This window comes from Lichenostomus cassidix, chromosome 2, assembly GCF_008360975.1.
Source record: "Lichenostomus cassidix isolate B80296 chromosome 2, HeHo_3.0, whole genome shotgun sequence".
In the NCBI taxonomy this organism is placed as follows: domain Eukaryota; kingdom Metazoa; phylum Chordata; class Aves; order Passeriformes; family Meliphagidae; genus Lichenostomus; species Lichenostomus cassidix.
Window position 1 is genome coordinate 16,147,613 of NC_139482.1, and position 18,064 is coordinate 16,165,676.

General features: G+C 41.2%; 2 protein-coding genes across 4 annotated transcripts in view; one reads left to right on the plus strand and one right to left on the minus strand.

The window, feature by feature from the left end:
* The window catches only part of PDSS1 (decaprenyl diphosphate synthase subunit 1), a 22,547-nt gene extending 17,043 nt beyond the window's left edge, over nt 1-5,504 (minus strand). Inside the window, exons 1-4 of the mRNA XM_085050481.1 lie at nt 5,310-5,504; nt 3,740-3,804; nt 2,947-3,070; nt 2,449-2,579 (exon numbers count right to left, since the gene is read on the minus strand). Coding sequence (XP_084906607.1) covers nt 2,449-2,579; nt 2,947-3,070; nt 3,740-3,804; nt 5,310-5,417 — 428 coding nt within the window. The 5' untranslated portion in view covers nt 5,418-5,504. The remainder of the gene's footprint in view (nt 1-2,448; nt 2,580-2,946; nt 3,071-3,739; nt 3,805-5,309) is intronic.
* LOC146440867 (uncharacterized) overlaps nt 5,497-18,064 on the plus strand; it is a 27,228-nt gene continuing 14,660 nt past the window's right edge. For 2 of the 3 annotated variants that reach the window (XM_085050468.1, XM_085050470.1), the window contains exons 1-9: nt 5,497-5,774; nt 7,522-7,640; nt 7,866-7,994; nt 8,725-8,789; nt 8,893-8,949; nt 9,049-9,147; nt 15,355-15,422; nt 16,109-16,196; nt 17,547-17,616. In XM_085050468.1, the coding sequence (XP_084906594.1) occupies nt 5,600-5,774; nt 7,522-7,640; nt 7,866-7,994; nt 8,725-8,789; nt 8,893-8,949; nt 9,049-9,147; nt 15,355-15,422; nt 16,109-16,196; nt 17,547-17,616 (870 nt within the window). In that variant the 5' untranslated portion in view covers nt 5,497-5,599. Of the gene's footprint in view, nt 5,775-6,512; nt 6,610-7,521; nt 7,641-7,865; nt 7,995-8,724; nt 8,790-8,892; nt 8,950-9,048; nt 9,148-15,354; nt 15,423-16,108; nt 16,197-17,546; nt 17,617-18,064 lie in introns of those variants that run through there. The other variant, XM_085050469.1, reaches the window with a different exon arrangement.

Consider the following 18,064-nt stretch of genomic DNA (forward strand, 5'->3'; position numbering starts at 1 on the left):
AAAAGCAAAAGAGAAGAAAATGCCCATAAGACTTTATCAGCTCACAGAAACTGGGTACCCACAGTACAAATATAAATTCCTTTGGCGTGGCCTTGCCAACCCTCAAAAAACACTGGTCACCATGTACAGTGAAGACTTGTATCAACATATGGGATATTTAATTAGTCACAGGCCTAGTGAAATTGGCACAGGACACAGAAGAAGGTAAATACCCTGAGATTTCATTCCATCCTTTGCTAAAACCTTTCATTCTAAAAGCAATATGACAGAGAGAGTGACTCAGCCTGGTTTATACAAGGAACATTCAGATTATTTAGGAGGCTTTTAAACAGCGAACATATTTTGGAGGTGCTGATTAGAACTGCAACAGATGTACAAACACTGCCAAATGACACAGGCATCTATAACTCACAGGACTTATGCCTGAGGCTTGCCTTCTGCAAAGCAAACACTTGCCCCAGGCATATGCAGCACTTTCTTACTGACATAGGGCAGGTCTCAAAATTGGTCCTGACAGTTTTGAGACAGCATTACATGTGGACAAGAACATGTCCATGAGCAGATACATGTCAAAAGACAGGAAAAATGCTTTGAGCATAAAGGCAAATTCAGTCTTTCTACTGCTATTTCTCTTTGATTCACTGTTCAACTCCCACACTATATGACATCAATTCCAGCCTTCTCAGTATTGCATGCATGATTTTGTTCATAAGCTTTGCATGCTACACACTAGAATGAGATAAAACTATTTTTACCATTATTTTGACTCGAAAGATGCTTCAAAAACTCACTGTCCCATTTGTTAAGTCTCCTAGGTTTCCATCCTCTTAGCAACATAATGCTTTGTCTTAATTAGCTCTTTCACCCTGCTCCTGATAAATTTGTAGACCACAAGTCCTCATTCTTCATGATTATCTTTGCAATCCATGCCCAAAGCTAGCTGGACCTAACTTGTTTTGAACACAGCGATCAGATGTGCTGATGATTTCAACAAGTGTGATATACACTCCTGTACCTGAACTGGATGGTTGATGCATGCTAGGATAACTGAGGTTTTTCACAGAGAAGGTGGTTGCAAACCACACTGGGGTTATGTCCTAATGGGACACTCATGACCCTACAAGCTCAAGAAGAAATTTTTGGTTTATTTTTCTTCCTTACATTTCATCATGGATAGCTGATCATCAAGAAAGACTCTGCCAGCAAAAAGTGCCATCATCATGCTCCTGTCCTACATGTTGAGATCACTCACAAAAATATTAAGCCAGTCATTGACAAAAGGCATCCCTGAGGATTTTCACAGACAGTATTGTTCGTTTTGCTATCTCTAAGTCAATGACAAGAAGCAGACCTGAACTGACAACAGAATCCAGCTGGAGCAAAGTTCATTTATCCTGGATGGTATTTTCCTAAAACAACAGGAACTGGCACAAACAGGACACAACGCTGCCAGCTAGGTTTTGCTTTCCTCTTCAAAATTAAGTTCACATAGGAGGGGGTTCAGGGGGAGGTGTGATCCACCCAACAAAATACATGCCATGCTCTGAGGTAGTAATCAAGTCCAACAGGGCATCAAACTACTGCTACAGAAAAAAATTATGCAAGAGCTCAGAGAAATCTCTTCAGGCTGACAAATTAGTCTAGAAACACTTCTGGATAGGGACCAAAGATTTTCTATTTGAAATTCTATACAAGGCAAGACTAGAAGCATAGCTGGAAGGCAGAGAACACTCCAGCCAACGTCTTTCCTCAAAATGCAAACACAGCAGTCGATAGGAATGTGTGGAGTGAAGCATTTGCAACGAGCCAGACGAAGGAGTGATAGAGAGTACAGGCCAAGCATGATGTTCTGCTCAGTTAAAACTGCTTTCAAAAGACAAGTAACTTGGAGACCATGAGGATTACACCATCTCTAAGCTTAGAATCTTACATTAAAGTGTAGAAACTTGCTACTAGAGGGTGAAAAAACTCCTCTGTTTTCAAAGTCTCACAGCTTTGAATATAACCATACCACCTGCTTAACAGCTTTTCTGCGTAATTACTGAAAAAACCTGTGAAGATCTCTTCTCGCAGCAAAGTTCTTACCTGTGACCAGACTTTAATAGGAACAGGAGTGGTTACAAATGCAAAATACTTTAAACTAAGTTTACATAGTTTCAAAGAGTACTTAAGGTTCTAATAAAGCATTTTTGCAAGAAGCTACAATTCTTACTAATGTTGTAACTTGGCAACATTATTTATCCATCACCAGTTACAAGAGCAGTATAGTCCACAGTTTAACAATCCCAGCCATTCCCTTTGCACTGACAAATACAAAAATACAGTTCCAAGATGGAACTTACATTCAGGCTTTACTGAAGAGCATTCTATTTTCATAAAGTATTTTTCAGAAACACAAGAATGATAACGTTCAAGCATGATGGCTGTATTTGAAAGTAACCAACTCACTTGGAATTATTATGGTGAATGTTGCAAGCCCGAGCCATTAGCACCACAATCATTGGTCGAAAGGCCTTTCCCTTCCCATCGAAGTAATAATCACACATTTCCTTAAGTTCTGCTGCAGAGACAAGCAATTCCTATATAAAGGACAAGAGCATTTCAACATAAAAGTCACAAAGTCAACCTGTTTAGTGTAAGTAAAACAGTATGCATGTATAAGGTTATTGCCTGCATTCATTCCACCCAGTGTAAGCTGAAATTGTTTTTAAAATTACTATGAGAAATCTGAAATGTAAATGATGCATTCCAGCACTGCAAATCAGGAGAAAAAAACTGCATTCTGGTTCTATAAAATGTGAGAAATGCTCCTTTCACATTCAACTTAAATTTCAAACAGTTGCTCATAAAAATAAATAACATTCTGCCCATAAATATCCTCTAAATTGATGGTTGCTATTAAAACAATCATCACAACAACCCAGAAAAGTCACCAGAATCCCTTACCTTTTTAATATCTTCATAGAGATTCTTCAAGTCTTTTCTACCAAGCTGAAAAGGGTCTTGGTATTTTTCATCACTAATTGTCTTACTGCAGCTACACAAGTGGGATGTACTTGTATGATGAAACCTGGTGACAGTGTTTTTTAAGAGAGCAGTCTTGTTAAAAGCCAGGTTCCCCTGATTCCCCAAACAGAAGCATTCAGAAGCATTTCCTTCTCCCCCTTTCCCCTCACACAAGGTTTAACCAAATGGCTAAAATATATGAAGGCATCAAAACACTCTTTTCACCCACATAAGGTGCAAGGACAGCAAGCAATGTATTGATGATCATAAACCCTTGGGTCATCTGTTACTTTCTTCCCTCTCCTGTAAACTCCTGGAAAAATATTTCTGACTCAGATTTTAAATTTTTCCCTTTTTACACCCAGCTACATAATAAATTAATACTTTCAGGTAGCATGATGATGCTAGGAAAGTTCACTAGAAAAGGTCTACCCAGATGCATTAAGATGCATTTAGCTTAGGTGACTTTTTTTTTGCTTGCTTCCTGGAGTTGAAGTTTAGTCTTCTTCTTATGTTTCTTTTCCTAAAGTGAACCACATGTATTTTCTTGCAGCATTGCTGCTTTGCCCTTTACTCTCCAGAAGAGACAACTTAGACTCAGCACTGTAGCAGCAGTCTACACAGAACTACCCAACTATTTACTGGAGTGAATAACTTTATTTTCAAAGTTTACAGCTCACAGATCTAACTACCCAGTTCACCCACTACATATCAATATGAATCTCCAACTTACCGCCAAAATATGCTACATATTTTTGGAAACAAGGAAGTTGAACTTCTTTGGGTAAAGTGACACATCTGCACAAAATAAAACCAGGGATAGCTCATTAGAACTTTAAACTGACAGAAAACATTTGACCACCAAAAGATGTATCCATCACCATTGTCCTCCTTCTCCATTTTAACCACCCAGCAAACAAGGGATATAATCCCCTTCCATACCACGTGAGGTACGAGTGCCAACTGGCACACTGAACTGACTCCTCTGCTCCAGAGCGCTGGACTTTCTCCCTTTGCAGGCCCAGCCCAGGAGCCTTATCAGCTAAATTGCCAAAGCTGCTCCAATAAAATCTTGCTTTTGCACTTGTGCAAGGTGCAATTTTCAAATGTTCCTTGCCTGGCAGATAAATCTGGACTGCATAAATTAAGACACAAAGAAAAGGACAAGAGCTGTTTCAGTGAACAAGTACACTAACAGAAAATCATGTCCTTGTTTCCCCCTGAAGCAATTTCAATTCAGTTTGCTGTTCATAATTTACACTTGCCCATCTTCCCTGCTAGAACACCAGAACCCAACTTCCAAACCTAGCAATCTCTCCAATGACCTCTCCCTGCAGACAGAGCCCAAGAGCCTGGGGAAGGCACAGGTACATGATTCCAGCAGATACAGGCTGCGAAAGGAAGTACAGCTTTTGCTCTGCTCCTGGGAGCGCTGCCAGGAAGTACCGAGCCCTGCCCAAAGCTGGGCTGAGCCAACCCAAAATCACCGCAATCCACGTGTTCACCAAAACTGCCTCAGGAAAAACTCCCGCAGAAACGCTCAAGGAGACCTGCTCCTCGCGCCTCGGCGCCTCCTCGTACGTGGATTTAAGTCTCTCCTTGGACAGACAGAAAAACAAAAGCACTGCAATGGCTCAAGGGCACTCTTCCATCCTCCGTGCTTACACAAGGCCATACAAGGAGACAAGGGGAAGGCGAGGAGCCCTAACTTATCACAGATCTGCTGCTGTCTGACTTCAGTGTCCAGCCTGAGACCTTCCTGAGTCGCTCTCTCGGACCTCTCACCGCGTTCTGTTGTTAAAAATAGCTGATCTCTTCCTACTCTTACTTCAGTGCGGGCACAGACAGTTCTTCACAGTGCAGCTTAACCCTGGAACAGCGGCTCGTTCAGAACAGATGCTGGACACATCGCCAGAGCACTCTGCCGCCGCTCAGAACCGCAGCACGGCCTCGCGAAGGAGCTCTAAACCAAGGCAGTGAGGGAACTGCCCCCACTGACACTCACAACGCTAACACACACAAACGCCTTCAACATCTCACACTAATGAAAGCCGCTTCCCCCGCTCCCACCTAGGGCCGCCTCGCAGAGGCTCGCACGCTGCCCAACGCTGCAAACCCTTGAGCCGGAGTTTAACCTTGCACCGAGCGCGCTGCTGCCCGCACCAAGGAGCCCCGGCAGAGAGAGAGCCGCCCCCGGGCCGCGGCGCTCCCCGGGAGGGAGGCTGCAGAGCGCCGAAGGAGAGGGAGCCCCGGCCGCCCCCCGCCCCATTCATTCCGCGCCCGCCCGGCGCCGCCGCACTCACCGCCGCGCTGGGGGCCGGCGGGGCGCGGGGACCGGGGCCCGGCACGGAGCCCAGCGGCGGCACCCGGCGGCACGAGGCGCCGCTCCGCCACCACCACCGCAAGGCCATGGTGTCCCCCAGCCCCGCCGCGCCGGCACCGCCTCCCGGCACCGCCGCGACCCGGACGCGGAAGCCCCGCGCCGCCGCCGCCCTCCGGCGGGGTGACGGGCGGGCACCCGCTTCGCCCTCGTGGAGAGCGGGAGGCCGCAGGCCGGGCGCGTAGGTGACTCTTGAGGGCGAGGTCCGGGCTCATGTGGTGGCGGCCCTGGCTGCCCGCCTGCCTGGCCTGGGGCTGTGTGGCCGCGCTGTGCGGCTCCCGTGGGCTCTGCCCGGCCCCGAACGCCTCCCGCCCCGAGCCGGGGCAGTGCCCGGTGCGCCGGGCGGCGGAGCTGTGCGCCTGGGCCCTGTCCTCCCACAGCCTCCTCGGTACGGCCTGCCCTGCCCGGGGCTGCGTGCGCCTGTCCTGCCCTGTCCTGCTGATGGAAACAATATAACCTTAGAAATTTTATTGTATCTCTCTAGTTAGTTTTTAACTTGATTTTACCTGGGGAAAAGGAGTCTTCTTTAGGTTTTTTTTTAGGAGACATAGTATCACCCTACAGAGATGGGATTAACATACCACGGAGTGGGAGTGACCCCGAAGATAACCAGAAAGATAAAGACCATTAACAGAACATCCGCAGGACATTGTGGCCGCCAACCGTACATCCGCAGGGCATGGGGGCTATCAGCAGCACCATGCGCAGGACAGCAGAGATGAAGGCGTCTGGTGGATGTTTGTGATAGTCACCATGTCCCACAACTCCCAATCCGTGGTATGTTAATCCCATCTCTGTAGGGTGATAATATATCTCCTAAAAAAACCCTAAAGAAAACTCCTTTTCCCCAGGTAAAGTCAAGTTAAAAACTAACTAGAGAGATACAATAAAATTTCTAAAGTTATATTGTTTCCAGCACTGCCCTGCCCAGGGCCTGTGTGCTCCTGTCCCGGGCTCTGTACTCTGTCCTGCCCTGCCCGCCGCTTCTGCCTGGTGGGTTGTAGCAGCTACTGCAGCAGGCACTAAGCAAAGACCTGATATACACAAATACTAGTTTTAAAATTAAAGCTCGATTTGCCATAAATGTTTTGTTTGGTTTGGGTTTTCTTCTTTCCCAATTACGTGGTACTGCAGAGTTGATAGCCTGACACCTGTCTGGAAGTACACGGAGTGTTTTCTAGCCCTCGGGCATACAAAGCTGCTTGTAATCATAATGATAATTGGTATGATAACATTACAGAACTAGTTTCATCAAGTGACATAATTACATGTGAGCGTTAAGAAATAATAATGATAAATCTTGTGGCAGCTGGCTAGAGCAGGACCTGTCTTTAGAGGTAGTCAGATGTATAGGTAGCAGCAAGGTTCCAGAGATGCTAACTTAAAATTTTTACAAAACGGTGACTATGAGGTACTGGGATTTTATCATTACTGTGGAATTGTACAATTGTTGTGAGCAAAAATCCATGAAGATGGTAAACCACACTGTTTTAAAACAGGTTTTGTTCTGTGTTACCATGGAGAAGGGCACAGAGTAGGTCTGAAGGAAGAATGAAGCACATCTGAGTACATGTTATGCTACAGCAAGAACTACGTCTTCTAACCCTTTCATTTGCTGTTTACATTACTCAGAAAAGATTTGGTCTGTTTTCTTGGGTTGCTTGGTGATCAGTGCTATATATGGGCTGTATACAGCAGTTACTGGTGCACAATGACTTACATCTGTTGCACTACATTGTTCAGCTGTGGGGAAAGCTGAACTTCTTTGTCTCATGCAAATATCTTTTAGGGTGTATATAATTGAGTGCAACATGAAACTACCCTGAGGCTGTTTTAGTCACACTTTTAATTCAATCTATGCTTAGATATAGTTTAGATCTTAAAACTAGAGTGCCCTGATAGATTCTTTAACTGCAGTATTCAGACCTCTTCAAAAATTCCAAATAATAAAATCCTGAATTTACTTGAACCTGCTTTTCATGAAGGTTTAATATACATTGGCAAAGTAGTAACTTTTCAGGTTTTAATTGTTTTAAAAATATTTTATTTGATTTAAGAGGAAACAGATATTTAAGGGGAAACATATTATCTGAATTGTTTTTATAAGACATTTGTTGTATGTTTCATGTTTACAGATGCTTTTCCAATTGATGCCATCCAAGAAAATTATGTCCGTAATGTGAGAAATTGCATTTTTTCAATTGTCTATCCTACACCTTTTAAATCTAGAGTTCGTCTTGTAGCTGTTTCAAAGGTTGGCCATTGTTTTTTGTTCCCCTCTAATTAGTAGAGATTTTTAATATATATATTAAAGTATATTTTAATATTCATGTGCTATTTATTGTGATATCTATGCTTTAAACAAACAGAGCATTTAAAACATATTGTGATATGTCTTTTAATAATGAAATCTGTAGAGAAAACATTTTCATTACCACTGACAATTTGATTATGTTCAAGTATTATTTTTTTTCTCCAGGAAGTTCTTGAAAATATTTTGGATCTTGATATATCTGTCAAAGGATCATCTGATTTTCTGGAGGTCGTCAGTGGTGGAAAAGTGATATTTGGGTCAGTTCCACTGGCCCATAGGTATGGTGGTCACCAGGTAAGTATGGTGCTCGTTCCTCCAGGTGGAGCTGTGTAGGTGTTTTCTTGTGAATTACACCTTGGTAATAACTGTAAGTACACAAATATATGCCTATGAGTACACAAACACTTACTAATTTTTGATTGCAGGTTTGTTCTTCGTAAGGGCTGCAGGGGGAAAAGAACTATAATATCCTTCCACAGTGCCCTGTTTACTTTCTCTGCTCTTGTTTATGCCTGAAGCAAATTATCTTTCTAACTTTCATTAGCTGCCGAGTCTGCTTAGCACCCCAGCAGCCTGGCCAGCTCTGTTTTGTGATAGATATTGCTCAGAGGAGTGAAGAAGGACAGAGCCTCAGTACAATACCATGATTACTGGGAGTTAAGTTCCATGGGAATGGCTATGATTATTCATGGAGAAGAATGGTAGAATATGATTTGTAACTGCCAATTAAAAAAACCAAAATGAGCCATGTGGGTTTAAAGGCTCATTATAAAAAAGAGACAGGTCCGTAGCTGTACATCATAGCTTAAAGGCAAAAAAAAAGAGGATTACTGGTTTTACTCCTTTCCTGTGGTTTTCTGATTAATTTTTGGTCTGAGTGTGGAAATACAGCTTTAGGGATCAACATTTTAACGGCTATGTGAGCAAACGTGTTTTTTGTGAGGGCCTACATGTAATCTGTATTGTTTTAAATATAACTTTTATAAATGATAGAGAACAATAACTTGATTTTATTTTTTGTCAGTTTGGTAGCTGGGCAGGTCAGCTGGGGGATGGAAGAGCCCACTTGATTGGAGTATATACAAACAGGTGCGACTTCTTTTTAAGTGTCTGATCGAACTCTGGGTTCAGTTTAGCTGAGTCATGGTTAACCTGGGGTGTACTGTTAGAAATGCCAATGGTATTTTTGCAGGCATGGTGAGAGGTGGGAACTGCAGTTAAAAGGGTCAGGAAAGACTCCATACTCCAGGTAAGTTGCAGTTATTCTACATACTCCAAAACCTTGTGTTTTCTTTTTGAAATTTGCCTTGATTTTATGACCTGTTCTTTATTTCTCTGTTCTCCATAGGAATGGTGATGGAAGAGCTGTGCTTCGCTCTTCTGTTCGAGAGTTTTTGTGTAGCGAGGCCATGCACTATCTTGGAATTCCTACAACCAGAGCTGCTAGGTACTCTTTTTTTTTTTCCCCACAGTATCCTAATTTACAGGTAGTTTTGTGACTGAGTTTCACTGAACACCAATAAAGCAGGACAGTTAGTTTTCAAGATGATAGATCTCTTCATGTGTCTGCGATCAGAAAAAAATATATCCTTCCAGTTCTGGAGATTTTTGGATGAAACTTTCCAATTATAATAAGCTCCAGCAATTATTTGCACCACTTAGTTGTCTGGATTCTAGAAATCCAGCTTAATTTTAGTGTAGTAAAAGGCTAATTTCTATAAAGTTAATCACATCTAGAATCTGGCCAACTAGGAAAATGTTGAAAGTGGCTATTTTTGTACCGTCATTTTTCAGATTGCTGGGAAAAACTCAGTCATACACTAGTTAATTAACAAACATTAATATTGGAGGTAGAACTGAATGTAGGCAATTGCTCTCAATTCTTTATCTATGCAAACACCCCTTGAGCAGAGAGAGAGAGATTTAGTAAAAAAATAATTTAAAACTAATTCTGTCTGAACTAAAGGAGATGAATACATTCATTTATTTGGATGATTTTCTCAGAATCAAGTAACTGAATATTTTCAGATGATTGTGTTTAAAATGCCAAGTTCATTTTGTGTTCCAAGTAGTCTCAAGTTTGTACTGCAGCGTTTCAGGCTTCAGAGAAAGCAAATGTTCTGCAGAAAAGGCCTGTACTCAGCTGCCACATGTCTAGGTGTCTGTGTTTGCAAAGTGTCTGCAAATCTCTTTAGCATTAGTTCTAACTCATTTACTCTGTTGAAGTGCAGTGTTTGTAAATGACATTTTTGATGGTTTATTCACTGACTTCGTCTTGAGACCTTTTGGTGTTGGCTGTTAATGCAGAACTTTAAATCTGTCTGAATATCAGTAGGAAAGCATTTGGCAGGTTAGAGCCTCTCTTTGCTGTCGTCTCAACAAATTGTTCAGTGCAAAACCAGTATGAAATTACCCCTTTACTGTGCACGAATTCTACTGAGCACACAGTGTGCTTTAGTTCTCTGCTGGCAGATTGGTTAAATGCCTGGCTCTCTTAACTGTTGTACAAGCTCTGCAGACTGTTTGCAAGACTTAATTTGGAAAAACCCCAGCTGACAGCCATATTCTTCCCGATGGGGAGCTGTTGTACTGAGGCTGGTGGGATGCACTTAGCAGAGGTCTTGTCAAGTCTTGGCAGAAGTGGGAGGAAAAACCTTATGGCTTAGCCCAGAACACCCAGCAGGCTGGTTTGCTCTATTATATTTAAGTGCTGTGTTCCCAATGGGGTGCTACAGTTTATGACTGTACTGCCAGATGAAGAACACCTCATACAGTACTGTTTTAGTCACATACTGGGACTACCAGTGAGCAGCGTTGCGCATTCAGTCAAAAAAGTGAGCCAATATGCTCAAAGTTCTCAGAGGGGACTTTACTTGCATAGGCTTGATCTTCATGCAGAACAGCAGGCAGAGCCCCTGGGAGTGTAAAGTCAAGCCCTTAAGCGAGAGCCAGGAAGGGAGGGATGTAATCTATCCATCCTTCTGTGAGTGCTGTTCCATCTTCTTTGGTGTAAGAGCAGTTTCAGTGCTCCATTTCCTATGGTTGAGTGTACAGCTGGTCTGCTGCTGCCTTCTTTGCAGTATTAGTACTTACCAACAGCAGGGACTGTTGGAGAACTACTTTTCTAGTGGGAATGTACATTTATGTGGCTGCTCAGCTACCTGGCCAGCTCTCAAGCGTTGCATGTCCATACTAACTAAATGTTGATGCCCCCATGGATTTTTTGTCAGCAATAGAAGTGCTGATATTGTGTAGAATTTTTGCAGAGAGCCTGCTAGGAGTTACATAGTAAAAAGGAAGCAACCTTTCTGGCAGAGGTCTGCTCAAAACAGTAAAGTTTAGTAGTACAACTTATGTGCCTTCTGTCCCCTAGTACTCTGCTTCACACGGTATTTTGTTGGGGTCTGAGGTTCATTCCCTGTTTCTAATTGTCTTGCAATGGGAGAGAGGAGTTTTATGTGTTTGTGCAGTTTGACAGACTTTAAGACAGCTAGTTCCCCAAGACTTAGTCCCGTTCGCAAGATTCTTTGATATCTGGCTGATTTGTCTAAAAATACCATTTATTTGACACAGAACATAACAAACATACAAACATAGAACAGATTGACACACATAGACACACAATGAATACATAATTGCAACACTATGGTAGCTAAAAATGCAATTATGGGGTAAAACCTTGCTTGAACTATAAAAATAGTTAAAAATGCAAGAAATGCTTGCTTGAACTATAATGCAAGTTAAGAGATGCTTGCTTGAGCTAGCTGAAATGCAAGTTAGGAGATGCTTGCTTGAGCTAGCTGAAATGCAAGTTAAGAAAGGTACCTATAAGTTAGCCGGAATAATACAATTTAGGAAACTCGATGATCTTACCAAACCCAATTTTTGGAGCTGGGGATACATCAGCATCCTCACTCAATCCCTCGGGAAGTAACCACAGAGCCTGCGTCCAAGCTCAGGGGAGAAAGCTTTACTTTAGGCTCCAGTGTCCATGTAGAAAGCTTCTGGCTTTCTGAGATTTCGTGAGCTTTTTATAGGATAAAAGTGTGTATTTGAGGTCACTGAAAATTTTCTCTCATTCTCTCTACACTCCACAGGGGAGTGTCTTTTCAGACTTTCAGTCGCCAGCACCAGGTAGCCCTTGATTGGACTATCAACCTAATCTGAGCCATCCATTTCCTGGGACCGATCAGGGAGAGAGAGAAGGGGGAGGGGGGTGTCCTGCCACACTAATTTTTTTTGCTTTCTCTTGAATGATTAAGATGTTTTTCTTCCACCTCATTTATATCAGAGTTTTGTGTACTTAGTCCTACAGGCATACCGATTGTTTCCAAATGAGTATTTAAAAAAAAAAAATCACTGATTTTTCATGTATCAGTACAGCTCCAGTAAAAGGAGCAGATTGATTTCTATATATTTTTCCCATTCTGAAAGAATTCACTGGCTGTTCTTCGCAGTTAATAGAACATTCAGTTTGAATAGCTACTAGGTATCTTCAAAAATACTGAATACAATAACAATTTAGTTTCAAACACACAGTTACTGTTGCAAGCAACTGCACTATGTAAGACTTCATGCTATGTCTTTTCATGAACTTTTTGTACATGTTTTTGTTTATATGCATACGCCACATTTTTGGTTCAACTGAATTCTTTCTAAAATTTCAGTGCTAAAATATGTAAAACCAGAATATAGTGTACTTTCAGTATTTAACTCTTGGGAATTAATGCTGTGACTATCTTCAGTCATATTTATGAAAGCAATATTAGGTTTGTGTCTTGTTCTTTGCTGTGTACCTCCAAGAAAAGTTTGGTTCTGTCTTCTCTGCTGTCTTCAACTACCTAATAGGTAGCAGATATAAGTGGCTGCATTAAATATCAAAGCACATGCCACCCAACTATATTTTGAATCATGGAATCATAAAATCATAATTTGGGTTGGAAGAGACTTTTAATGGTCATCTAGTCCAATGCCCCCCTCAATGAGCAGGGACATCTTCACTAGATCAGATTGTTCAAAGGCCCCTCCAACCTGACCTGGAATGTTTCCATGGATGGGGCATCTACCACCTTTCTGGGCAACTTGTTCAGTGTCTCGCCACCCTCTGAATAAAAAACTTCTTCCCAATATCTAATCTAAACCTGCCCTCTTTCAGTTTAGTCATTCCCCCTTGTCCTGTGACTAGAGGCCCTAGTAAAGACTGCCTATCCAGCTCTCTTGTAGCCTCCTTTAGGGGTTGGCAGGTGCTGTAATGTCTCCCCATACTTCCCATGAAGAGCCCCAGCTCTCTCAGTCTGTCTTCACAGGAGAGGTGCTCCAGCTCTCTGGTCATTTTTGTGGCCCTCCTCTGGACCCAATCCAATTGGTCCATGTCTCTCCTGAATAGAAGGATATTTTCCAGTTATCAACAAGCAAAGACAAATAAGAATTACACAAAATGAGCTAAATTATCCCACTGCTAGACTCTTGAACAAGAAGTCTTCTGTGCCTATTGAGGGGATAAGATCTCCTTCAGAAGATGACACCATGCATTACATCTGCAGGATTGTCAGAAATCCCAGTTGCTTTAGGGAGAAAACTTCCTACTTGTTAACCTTAGAGGAACATGATGCCCTTGCATAGTTTGTGAGGACTGATTTTTCCTGATAGAACAGAAAATACAATGAAATTACATTTTTTATTTAATATAATTAATGTAAGTTGGGAAATATTTTAAAGCAAAGTTGGGAAATATTTTAAAGCAAAGTTGTATTTTTTGCGAGAACTCTCGCAAACCTCAATATTTGGATAAACATGAAAATTTATAGGATGTGCAGAATTTTATGGCGAAAGGAAGAGATTGGTTTTAAAAATCTGAGTACCAGTAGCAGTTACTGCTAAGGGTCCCAGATCTGTTCCCAAAGTTTCTGAGATAATTTTGGCTCATGTAAAGGGCAGCCTCTATCTGATGCAGCAATTCGGTTTCTAATTTCTCTGTCCTCAGAATTTCCATGTTGTCCCCAGGAAAACTGTGACTTAATAAATGTTACAATCACACTAATCTATCACTGAGGTTCCAAGTGAATGCAGTACTCTTTTTGAGTACAGTCTTCTCCCCAAGAGCCGTGTGAGTAATGAAATTGGACAACACTGTATTAAATACAAAATAAATGCCTCTTGGAATGAGCCTTGGTAAGCCTCAGCATATTCTTTGCCTGTGTCATTTGTAAATACAAAGCTATGCCACCAAAAATATCTTTCTTTTTTATGAAGTGTGGTGGTTTTGATTGGCCCAAAACATCAGCGAAGTGTTTTTAACATCTAGGAGAAATTTGAGCCCCTCAGAAGCTGTTCTAGTAGGCCTAGGGAGGTGTCTGAGGGGTGGGGTGTGGCACAAAGATGGCTCCTGTGTGTCCTGAGTGCAAGTTCTGGAAGTTTTTACATCAAGTCCAGCAGAGCCAATCTCTGATGGCTCTGAAGGTGATGGACATGCTGCCGGCCAAGTTTGGGCCAATTGGAGGTGCTGGTTACGCCTCTGTGAAAACATATTTAAGAAAAAGTCAAAACAAAGCAGGCGCGCACTTCTTTCACTTTGTAGTTGGAGGAGGAGGAGGTGCAGGTGAAAATATGTGAGGGAGAACAGCATGGAGAGTGCCAAGGTCAGTGAAGAAGGGGGGAGAAAGAGGTGCTCCAGTGCTTCCGGCACCAGAGCTGAAACTTTCTGCTAGCCGTGGTGGAAGCTATGGGGGAGTCAGAAATTCCTCCTGCAGCCCATGGAGTCTGTAAGGATGCAGAAATACACCCACAGCTCTCTCCAGAGGAGGAGGTGGATGCCTGGAAAAGACTGTGAACCAGTGGGAGTCTCATCTAAGAGTTAAAACTGCAAAAGGCCTTGACTGAGAGAGATAGGCCTTGCTCCTGGCATGGAAGCAGCCTGGCCTCGGCTCGGGAGAGTCTGCACAGCACCTTATGGACAAAAGACTCATGTTGCAGCAAAAATTCAGGCGGGATGTTGCTCATGAGATTGGACCCACGCCAAAGAAGTTCCTAGAGGACTGTCTCTCGTGGGAAGGACCCCTGGCTAAGTAGAGAACATCTTTTCCTAATTGGACTGACCAGAAGACCCCTCAACCTGCCCCCTGTCTGTGTTGCTAGTTTGCAAAGAGGGAAAAAAGGGGGGGGGGTGAGTGCAGAGACTGCTTCTTAAGAGGGTGGGGGTGAGAGCAGAAAACTGTCTGAAGTGAGAGAGAAACAAGCAGAGATAAAGAGTATTTGTAGTAGAAGAATTGTGGTGATGAGTAAATTTGAGAATCTGCTCTGTGGACTGAAAAGAGACCCCACACCCTGCCCCCCCCCACCTGGCTTGTGGATTGTAGAGGAGGAAAGGGGGTGAATACTATAGGTTCGTAAGAGGGAGGGAGGGGTGTGAACAAAATAATGTATGAAAAGTATATTTTTGCCTTGCATCTATCCTCCAATTCTGTTAGGTAATTAAACACTTTTTGCAACTTTAAGCTTGAAGCCTGTTTGCCCTTTTTCGTGCGTCCTCCTGGCAAGGGTCCTGTCTCAAACCCACGACAGAAGAAAATGAATTTATATAAAATATTACTTTGATATTCATTATGAATTATTTTTGCTGAGGTAGTTTTTAATTTTCATTTGTTCTTTGCTACAGCTTAGTTGTAAGTGATGATGATGTGTGGAGAGACCAGTTTTACAATGGAAATATTAAGAAAGAAAGAGGTAATGAACATATATTGAAATAATACATTACAACACTGTAACTTAATTCTCCATGAAAAAAAGTGTTATAAAAAGTAATAAATTGGCTTAATTTCATTTATTAAGCTATAAAACCACTCCTGAGAAAATCAATCTGAAGCATATCTTGGTTGAAGAAATGAAGCCCTCTGAACAGCTTTTCTATGGTTGTTGCATACATATTGCAAGAATACAATTTTGATTTTCACTTGTCATTACAAAAATTGTATTGAAAAGTAGGGAAATTTTCCATTGTTTTGCTAGCAATACCAGGATGGTGGGAATGCAGTTGTGACCATGCCATTGCTACATCATCTACACCTGCTCTGAAAAAGAGTGAGATGGCAAAGCATTGGGAAAAATCTGTTTATGTTCTTTCTTTGAGGCTAGCATTTCTGGAGTGATTCTAGTACTAATGCACTAACAGAATTTAGCCTGTGGTTGCTGGAATAGCAAATCAAACTTTATCATGAAAATGCATGTGTAGTAAAATAATATTGTACACATTTATCTGTTATGCATTAGGCATACTTACAAAAATATCAGTTGTACTGTGCATATATCAAATCTGTTTCTATAGAAACAACACATGATGGCTTTTGCTATGGAACTATCTTATTTTGCTGATACTGTGTTTACATTTAAACACACTTGTCTCTATGTTTAAGGTGCAATAGTGCTGCGACTTGCCAAATCATGGTTTCGTATAGGATCCTTGGAAATCTTAGCTTATTCTGGGGAACTGGACTTACTAAGGTTTGAATTTAATCTTCATAGTAACTATAATAGTTTTCTCATAAGTCAAATTACATTAAAATTCATGGATACAGGTTGGAATTTAGACATAAATTATTTAGCAAGTAAGATTACATAATTTAGAAAGATAACCTGCTATTTTTATACAAGCATACAAAAGATCTTACCTCACAAGGGTAAACCCCCTAGATGGTTTTAAAGGCCTGGACCTTACAAAATGAGAAAAGTTTTATACCTGAAATAGTTCTGGTAACTAAATAGTAGGGAGAAGTTGTTTGTTTTGGAAAGATTTGTAAATTGAAAATATAAGTTCCTACATTTGTCATAGTTTTCTGTGAAGCTAAATTAACAGAAATACGAAATAAATCACTAGCATAAGTATGTTGTATAAAGTACGCTCTTCAGAAACCTGCAGAACCAGAGAAGTATGCTAGATAAGAAATCATTGCATGGTTTTAAGCCTCTCAGCATGACAAATTTTTAGGTCTACTTTAAATATATAAAAGTTGGTCATTTGTCCTCAGGAGCAATAGAAATTGTTCTGGGATGCTTAAAAATGAGCAGCAGTTGCACATTGCAGTAACTGATAATTCAGTTTAATTTCCCTCATCACTCTACACTGTTTTGGTTTGAGTTTTTTGGTTAAAGTATTTGTGACCCATTGGATTAAGGGAACATGTAAAGAACTCTTGTAGTCGTGAGAAATAGAGAGTTTCTCCCTGCCTGTTTGGGAGTGGCCTCAGAAAGGGCAGGCCAAGGCTGCTGTGACTGAGTGCCTGTGCTTCCTCCTTGGAGAAGGTCCTTCTGAAAGAGAATGTCCTGCAGCAACCAGCTAAAATTCAGAGGCAATGTGTTGGACCTAAGGGTCAGGTTACTAGGAACTCTGATAAAATTATCATCGTTTGAGGAGAGTTCAGTAATTTGCTCCTCATGAGAAGGTAAAATACAGATATTTGCAAGGAGCACTATTTTGAGAATCGCCTGTCACTGTGGAAATTACCCATCTTCATAAGAATTCAGCCATAAAATTTTCTTTGTGAGAATTCAGATGTAGAATCATTGCTTGTAATGATTCTACCTGGTCCTGGTGTGCTCTGGAGGTTTAATGTGGGAATAATTTTAACTCTGTGTGGCAGTCTCCAGTTGTATTTATGGCTACAACCTTAGGTTTTATCTCTAAGCATTTGGAAGAGCTTAATCTAGTATTCTTTGGAACAAATAGACTGAGTTTTTTAATAACTATTTGTGGCAAGCTGTAGATCAGCATTGGTCTGTTTGAAAACAAGAATTTTTAATGATCAGTTCTAAAGTTGCAGTTTTGTTTAAAGAGTTCTGTTTCTGCTGTTACAGAAGATTGCTAGACCTTATCATCCAGGAACATTTTCCATCAATAGCTATGAATGATTCAAATAGATATTTGGTAAGTGTTTTTTAGGAGTAATTTTTGCTTTCCTCAAGCATGTGAACAAAAATTACAGAAAGGTCTTCACAGGTTCAAGTTTTACAAGGTTTTAAATTTGAAGTAAGCTTCCTGGTTTTATTAGTGTAAGTTTGTTAATTCTCTGCAGTAAAAATCTGCTTCTTGATTTTTTTTTTTTTTCTCAAAGTCAAATATGAACATTTTCCACCACTTTTCGTTATGGAAGTGTTTATTGTGAAGTTTCAGTTTTCTCTTGTTTTTTGTTCTCTTACTGCTCAGGTTTTCAGTGGTCATGAAGTGATGAAGTATGCTTTTGCTAATGTAATTGTAGCGTATATATAGTATATTCTAGTATACACACTATTATATATAGTGTATTTGTTTCTTTTTTTTTTTTTTATTTTTTTATTTTACTTCCTGATTTCTTTCAGGGCATCTGTATATAAGT